Here is an 8,322-nt window from a genome sequence, read left to right on the forward strand (position 1 = left end):
CCCCCCCCCCCCCAGCAGCACTATCCGCGATGACGCTGATTTGGTTGCTTCCGTAATTGCTCTCGCTGTCCAACTCTCCAGCTCACAGAGGGGTTTGTAGCAAGTGCCAAGCCAACCCTAAAGCCCTGGCTGGCTCCTGCCCCATGGCAGCTCGCCACGGCACCGTTCTCCCAACCGGCAGCTGCTGGGATGCTCTTCTCCTTATGGCCCGTCTGTGCCTGTGGGGCTGCTCTGCAGGCCAACACAGCAAGTACTTTTTGGCAGGGCTCAGAAGATGGGGGGGTTGGCCTGGAGCCTTTCAGAGAGCTTCTGCCCAGTGCTTGTGCAGATGCCAGCCTGGTTTTCAGTGCAGACATGGGACAACTGCCCCTGGCAGGGCAGGAGCTGAGGGCAGCTCAGCTGAGCCAAGGTGGGGTGGTCTCATGGGCTTCCTGGATGCTGAGCACCGGCAGCAGTTTGTGTTCTTACTTCGTTTGGACAAGCTGTTTCAGAATAAAGTTACCCACTGTAACGTTCACTGCCTGCCTGTGGTTGATAACATGTTCTGCACACAGCGATCCCAGCACTGCCCGGTACCTCCTGAGAAACAGCTGCAGGTGACCCAGGGCACGGGGCAAGCACAGTGCTCCCAGGGCAACTGCAGCAGCCAGAGAGCAGAGCCAGCAGAGCCCAGCTCAGGAACAGGCCCTGCTAGCCACCCAGGGCATGGACCTGCTCTCCCCATGCCCTGGCAGCTTCCCAAGCAGCTGCCTGGGGTGAGATGTCCTGGGCAGGTGCCTTGAGGCCAGCACAGACACCCCTGCAGGAACGGGGATAGGGCTTTGTGCAGGTGGACGAGCTGGTGGCTAACCCCTGCCTGTCTCCAACAAGCTCACAGCATGAGGAGCTGGGGAAGGAGCAGTGCCAAAGGGCAGGGACACGCTTGTCCGTGGCCCAGCCTGGGGCATGCCAGCCGGACACTGCAAATGACATCGGGCAGGTTGGTGGGGCAGAGCACGACCCGGGGGATTCACTTGACTGAACTGATGATGCAGATGGAAATTACTTTGGCAACCATATAAACAAATCCCAAACTGGAGTACAAAGTCAACAAAACACTTTGCCAATGGGAAGGAGTAAACAAACAGGGGCTTGTGATTTATTGCTGATAGAAAGAAGCTGCTAAAAGGGAAACTTGAGGAGAGGAAAAAGGGACGATAAGGGGAGGCAAATCACAAAATTGGAGTCCCTGTTTGGGGGTCCCTGTTGAAAAGCCCTCCACCTGATCACCACAGGGTGAAGCAGGGCAATCCAACTCTTGACAGCCAGAGGGAACCTGCGTGCTTCCCTAACATGAGCGTGAGAAGGGATATCCTGGCTGAACAGATGTCTCATGCCTGCACTACGCTGGGCTCTAAAGGGGAGCAGGTAGCACTTACAGAAGAGCACACCTCTCAGAACAGAAAAACAGAAAAAGGTAGCCCCAAGGGGAAGAGGTTGCTTGGGCTCCGAGCAGCTCCCAAGTAATTTTCTCCTGGTGAAAACTGCCCCTGGCCTAAAGAGACCAAGACTTCTGCCTCTGTTGCCTCCCAGCTCTGGCCGCTAGACCAGTAGTCTGACATTTCTCAGCTATTCCAGGGCATGTGGAATCCCATTCCCTGCTTTTAGCAGAGAACAGGGAAGCACACAGGCTGTCTTCATATGAGGAAGTCTGATATCCAAAGGACTTCCCATGCACCACCCAATCTGGCCTGTAGCACCTGGCCTGGGCAGAAGTGAACAAAGCTGCTCGTCCAGGACCATTTCTGCACTGTAAGAAAATGGACAGAGTGAGCAGCCAAGCATAAACCAAGCACCCCCAGGCACCTCAGCAAAGCCTTGGTCAGGACTGGCTGCCAGGATGCCATTTTCCAAGTACCCAGACTGAATTCAGCTATGGCACACAGCCACTGTGACGTGGCAGGGCTGTGTTCGAGCTGCACCCGGGTGCTTCACTGCTCAACACATGGAAATTGGGTGTAAGGGGACAGTGGAAGCAGGGCAAAGGAGAGGGAAAGGAGGGCCACGAAGATGATTAGGGGGCTGGAGCACCTCCTGTACGAGGACAGGCTGAGAGTTGGGGTTGTTTAGCCCAGAGAAGAGAAGGCTCCAGGGAAACCTTATAGCAGCCTTTTAATACCTAAAGGGGAGTTATAAGAAAGATGGGGACAGACTTCTTAACGGGCCTGTAGTGACAGGACAAGGGGTAACAGTTGAAACTGAAAGAGGGCAGATTTAGGTTAGATCTAAGGCAGAAATTGTTCCCTGTGAGGGGGGTGAGGCCCTGGCACAGGCTGCCCAGAGAAGCTGTGGCTGCCCCCTCCCTGGAAGGGTTCAAGGCCGGGTTGGACGGGGCTGTGAGCAACCTGGGCTGGTGGAAGGTGGCCCTGCCCGGGGCAGGGGGGGTGAACTATATGATTTCCAAGGTCCCTTCCAACCCAAACCATTCAATGATTCTATGAATGCAGACGGAAGAAATTTTCATCTAGGCAGAATCCATCTCCTGGTCCTAAAGTCTTACTGCTTTGGCAACAGAAGGCTATGACCAGCCAAAGGCTGGCTCTGCATTTACCTTATTTTTTACACTTTCCCAAAGCATCTATTACACCCCAAACTGTTGCCAGAAAGGAGGTAAAGCACAGAGCAGTAGTCTGAGCAAGATAACAGGTCTTGTCCACCACACTGAGCCAGAGAATGGACTGTCTCTTCTGACCAGGAGAGACCAAGAGCCTTCCCTGTGCACGCACCTCTCCTCGCGTGGCAGGGTGCATAACTAAAGCAGGCCACGTGTGGGAGCATTCCTTCTGTCCTGTGCACTTACATCTTAGTCTCCAGTCGGCTGTTACAAGATGATGTCATTGCTGAAGCAAGAAAAATAAAATGCCCTTTCCTCTCAGCCAGGAGGAATGCAGGGCTGTGCAGGGATCACTGGCCTGGCACAGATGCTGGAGCATTTTCCTTCCTCACCGTCATCCTCCTCAGTGACAGCTGGATCAGCCACGCTCAGCTCTGCGGGATGGAGCGGCCACAGCGCACCGAGATACAGCAACTGCAGGGATGGAAGATGCACAAACACCCACGTCCGTATGGAAGGAAGAGCCCCAGGGAGGGGTTCCCTGCTCCTGGGAGGTTGCTCTTCATCATTTAAGTCTCAAAGCCTCACACTGGAGTCATGAGCAAGGATTATGAGCGGGTGGCCTGGGACCCCACTAAGCAGCACCCAGAGCTCTTCTCCGGAGCAGGCAGATGCCTACTACTCGTGCCTCTTGTCCCAGGCAGGAACTGCCTCAGCCTCCCAGGCTTTTTTGTACCTCCTACACCTGGTACCATGGCTTTTGTACAGCCCCCCCCCCCCGCCAAGTGGGGAAGAGAACCCAGCACAGGAGAAGAGCCACAAACTGATCCTGGCTACAGGTGTGCTGTTACAGGACTGAGGCTTCCCCCTGAAGCCTGGCCATCAGACCCCAATGCCCAGCCAGAGCTCACCACCTTGTTATCACCATCTCACCGATCTGGGGACTGAACCTGGTCCTCCCGACTTCCCCAACAGTTTGTGGCTCCCTGGGTCTGAGCTGGGGCTGAAGTCATGCTTAGTCCTCTGTACAGGTACATCACAGTGCTGCTTGTCAGCTGCCTGTTTTGCTGCTGTATCAATGGGCTGGTGAACCTGCAGAAGTCACCAGTAGCCCCGTCCAGCTCAGGGACAGCCATGCCAGGGTGCCTGGTCTAGCCCCACACAGAAGGGACATAAAATCTCTCAAAACCATTACCAGCACCAGAAGAACAACCTGTTTTTCCCCTGCATAGCTTTCTGCCCAAGGCTGGCCACACAGCAATCACAGTCAAACCCCTGGGTTCAGACCACAGGTTTTTTGCCATTAAAGTCAATGGAATCCAGCCTGGGCCATCCCAGGCCTTTCAAGAGCAGCTGGGAACAGGGGGCAAACTGGCAGAGGGATCAGGCTGGGAAAGGAGAGACCCTGTCACGACCCAACACTCGGTGAGGTGCAGCAGGGCGGGAGCCTGGCCCTGCCCAGCCTTATCCTTGGAGACCATCACATTTGGTGCCTCAGGCCAAACATAAGGGTATCTGTGGGCCTGACTCTCATTCCCCTTGATCCCCTGGCATCCAGGCATCCCAGCCACAGCTGAACCTGGCACAGGCTTTTCTTCATGGTTTCCTCTTAGCTCAGCTCTGGCACAGACACAAACGTGACACCCCCGAGCCAGGCCACCCTGGTCCACGCCAGCGCCTCCCCCTCCGCATGCTTGACAGCCCAGACACACCACAGGCAAACGGTTCATTCCGAGAGAGATTTTAATATCAAAATAATTTTGTATAAAAATACTTTTGAAGACTGATGGCAGGCAGTCTTCCACACACCGCAACAGCTATCCCAGTCCCGTGGCCTGGTCACAGGGAGCTGGAGCAGCAGGCTCAGGGTGACACGAGCCAGCTCCAGCCTGGAGAAGCTCGCTGGCACCTGCACCGCCATGGCAGTGAGAGCCGCGGAAAGGGCTCTGAGGAAACGGAGCTCCTTAGCGCTGGGAAGCGAGAGGGGCTCTGCCTGAGCCAGACCAGTCCTCAGCCCCAGGTCACCCCCAGGGCCTGCCGGGGACAGCAGCTGGCACTGCTCACCAACGGGTCGGGCCCTCCGGGCAGGTACAGAGCAGCAGCACGTTATATCTCCCCTAAGTCCTCGTAGACAGGTGACAAGCTGCACTCATCCACAGACTGCTCCTCCTTCTGCGCGTGCGGGGGCTTCAGCACCCGGCTGTACAGCACCTCCATGTTGTTGTTGTTGCTGCTGCTGTTGAGGCTGGGTTTGACCTTCTCGGGAGCTGCATTCCCCCGCCGCTTGCTGGGGTCCCCGCCCCTCTCAGCACCTTTGGGGATCAAGGCTGCCTGGGGCTTAGGAGCTGGCACCGGCTTGGGGCCCTTGGCCTTGGCCTGGAAGGCAGGTACTGAGTAGTCGTCAGTGCTGGGGTTGTAGGGGTACTCGTAGCCGCTCCTGCCATCGTGGCCCTGGGTGCGCCAGGCCTCGCCCGTGGGCCGCGCTTCGTCGTAGATGCAGGTCGGGGGGGGCAGTGAGCGGGGAGCACGGCCCTCGGGCTCATCATAGATGTGCTCCAGCCGGCTGGGCACTGCGGGGGCCTGGCTGCATCCCTCGGCCCAGACCTGGTCGTGCGTGCCCGCGTACAGCAGCGCCGGCAGCCGGAGCTTCGTCTCGTCCGCAGCCCTGCCGGGCGCCTTGGCCCCGCTGGCGGCCTTGGTGTCCACGGGCTCCGAGTACAGCGGGTCCAGCCAGGGCCGGAAGCCCTTGACCGAGTCCAGCGGCTCCGAGTACACGCTGCTCGGGTCCTCGGCCGGCAGCACGGCGTGCGGCACCTTGGGCAGTGGGGAGCGCGGCGGCGTGCTCAGGACCGCAGCCTTGGCCTGCGGCACGGGGAGCTCCGGCAGGCTCCGGCTCTTCAGCGAAGACGTGGAGTCCCTCTCCTCCGCTGCTGCACTGGGCCGGGGCGCCAGCGCCGCTTTGGGGCCTGGGGCGTCGCCGCCCTCCGCTGGCAGCTCTAGAGTCAGGCTGTCGGCCAGCGCCTGGCGGATCAGCACCACGCTGGGACTGTCTGACTCCAGTGAATCGCAGCTTTGCCGGTTCTCCTCCACCTGCGCCTTCTGCTCCTGGATGGAGGCTTCCACCAGGTGGAAGATCTCGTTGCCCTGCTTGGTCTCAAAGGTGAAGTTCCCTGGGCCGGAGTCACAGCGCCTGCCAGCTTCGAAGGAGAACATCACCTGCAAGGGAAGCGGAAGGGTCACATCCTGCCCAGCACCTGCCGGCCCCGCAGGCTGCGCTTCCTGCTGAAGGGCGCGTGGCTGCAGCGCCAATCCTGCACATCCTGCAAGAGACTTCACTGAACATCCTGCCCCTTCCACCCCCCACAGCGAGGGCCAGGGGCACGCCAAGCTCAGCGGCTACCCAGCACCCGAGCAGGGGGGAGCTGCGCTGCCCAGCAGCCCAGAACAAGCTGGGAAACTGGAGTGGGATGGACCTGAGGGGACATCACTGAGAGATACCCCATGGCCAGAGCTGCAGGTCCCGCTGGAGACGACCTGCCTGCCTTACCTGAGCAATCCCAGCAGTGTCAGCTGGCACCAGACAGCCTAGAAAATATGCAGTTAGCACTGAGAATGGAGTAGGGTGAGAAGAGTGACAGTTCAGCAGGGGAAGCTATGACGGGCCTTGGGTAGGTCAGCATTAGTCAGGCAGAAGGGAAGCAATCCAGAGGTGAGAAATACAAGACAGAGGAAGACTGCTTTCCATGGGAGAAAGGCCAGGAACAGCAGCTTGGCTACCAACAGCAAGCAAAACATTTGCCTTACCAGCATTACTCCGTTAATGGTATAAAGCACTATCAAAGAGAAGTCTTGCACCAGGCTGTGCTCCTCAGGCCTGAACACACACTCACATACCAGTTCCCACCTGCAGATGCCCACACCCTTCCTGAACTTCAGCCCCTAAATTCAGGTGGGATTTTCTGCCTCACTGGGGCTCTCAAACACATCAATCCTCTCTGGGGTTGCTGCAAAAGCTGCTGGGGCCAGACTTCTTTTTGTGGGTCAGTGCTGCCAAACACAAGTACTGCCAACTCGTCACTGCTCAGGGACCTGTGGGTGCAGCTCCCTGCTCCTTACACCACGTGTCTCTCACCCTGCCCCAGCACAGACCCTGCCTCCACAAAAGCAGCTCAGTTTCCACTTCTGTTTTGGTAAAGTGACACAGAAAGCACCATCAGCAGAGCGCAGCCGACACCGTCACTTCTATAAACAGCCCTGGGGAGACCACTTCCTCCCCATCCAACACAGCGGGTACCTCTTGTGCTCAGGGTAGCAGCAAAATAGATCAGGGACCTGCCTTGGTGGACACTGGAGGGGACAGACCTGCACAGGTCAGCCAGGCCAAGAGCAGCATGCCCCATAAGGTCAGCAAATCCAGAATAACTGGTGTCTCAAGGGAGCCCCTCCTGCTCTGGCCACTATCCTTCAGGAGGGATGGGCTGAACCAGGACTGCGGGGAGCCAAGGTCCCCGGGGCTGAGGAGAGCTTGTGTACAGCACAGGAGGACGTGTCTGCCCATGGCGTGGGCTGGGCAGGGCTAGATGGAGACTGAGGGCAAGCCAGTTGGGGGGGATGTCCGGCAGAGGGGCCAGCTGGCCACTGGAACTGCAACGGTCCCAGTGGGAGTGACACAGTGACCACACAGAACACAGAACCCCAGAATCATGGAGGTTGGAAAAGCCCTTGCAGCTCCTCCAGCCCCACCATGACCCTCCCCCTGACCGTTCCCAACTCCCCCAGACCCCTCAGCGCTGGCTCAGCCCGACTCTTCAACCCCTCCAGGGATCCCGGGGACTCCCCCCTGCCCTGGGCAGCCCATTCCAACGCCCAACAGCCCCTTCTGCACAGAAATCCTTCCTCAGAGCCAGCCTGACCCTGCCCTGGGCAGCTTGAGGCCATTCCCTCGGGGCCTGGCGCTGGCTCCTTGGTTAAAGAGACTCCTCCCCTGCACAGCCATGCCCTCGGTGGGGACGGGTGTCCTGCTCGCCCATGCTCCTACGTGGCAGCACAGGCAGCTGCCGAGGACAGACAGGACCACAGGTGCCCATGGAGACTCTGCTGCGGCTGCTGGGGGCTGCAGCACTTTCAGCATTTGGCAGGGGCTGCTGCACGGCTGCCACAGGCTGGCTGGGCACAGCAGCTCCTCACCCTACAGCAAGGGAAAGCCTGCGGGGGAACAGGCCTCGGTGCATGGCACGCAGGGCCCCCGCCCCCCACCTTGTCCCGTCCGTATCTCCGGAGCAGCCGGTATGGCCAGACATAGAGGATCTTGTTTGTCCGTGGGTCCTTCAGGACGAGACTCTCACGCTCAGCCTTGAGCACGTAGGCACCGCGCAGCTCGCATCGCTCTGCGGCCTCGGTCCGTTGCACCGTCACCCAGAAGGTGTTCACTGTGGGGACAGGGATGCTCAGGGCAGGGCGGAGGAAGCCACGTCCCAGCCCCACCGGAGCCCCAGCAGCAGGACAGGCCCCACAGAAGGTGGCCTGAAGTCAGGGCAGGAGTAGGTCCCACCTTCGTCTCTCGAGTAGTAGATGGAGTTCACAGCCATCTCCAGGGCTGGCGCCTCCCTGCTGTCCTCTCTGCCACGCCGGGCTGCCGTGCCAGCATGGCTGGGGCCGTTTCCCTGATAAGGGAGAGCAGATCAGTCCCTGAGTCCCTCTGTGGCCACCGGCCTCCCAGCCCCACATCA

The 8,322-nt window shown here is 59.0% G+C and overlaps 1 protein-coding gene across 2 annotated transcripts in view; it reads right to left on the reverse strand.

Moving 5' to 3' along the window:
- Window positions 1-4,420: 4,420 nt before the first annotated feature.
- The window catches only part of DOK1 (docking protein 1), a 6,773-nt gene continuing 2,871 nt past the window's right edge, over window positions 4,421-8,322 (reverse strand). Inside the window, exons 1-3 of one of the 2 annotated variants that reach the window (XM_026867032.1) lie at window positions 8,145-8,275; window positions 7,850-8,022; window positions 4,421-5,809 (exon numbers count right to left, since the gene is read on the reverse strand). In XM_026867032.1, the coding sequence (XP_026722833.1) occupies window positions 4,700-5,809; window positions 7,850-8,022; window positions 8,145-8,181 (1,320 nt within the window). In that variant the 5' untranslated portion in view covers window positions 8,182-8,275 and the 3' untranslated portion in view covers window positions 4,421-4,699. Of the gene's footprint in view, window positions 7,051-7,849; window positions 8,023-8,144; window positions 8,276-8,322 lie in introns of those variants that run through there. The other variant, XM_026867033.1, reaches the window with a different exon arrangement.

Source organism: Athene cunicularia, unplaced genomic scaffold (genome assembly GCF_003259725.1).
Source record: "Athene cunicularia isolate RWA unplaced genomic scaffold, athCun1 SCF_11, whole genome shotgun sequence".
Lineage (NCBI taxonomy): Eukaryota > Metazoa > Chordata > Aves > Strigiformes > Strigidae > Athene > Athene cunicularia.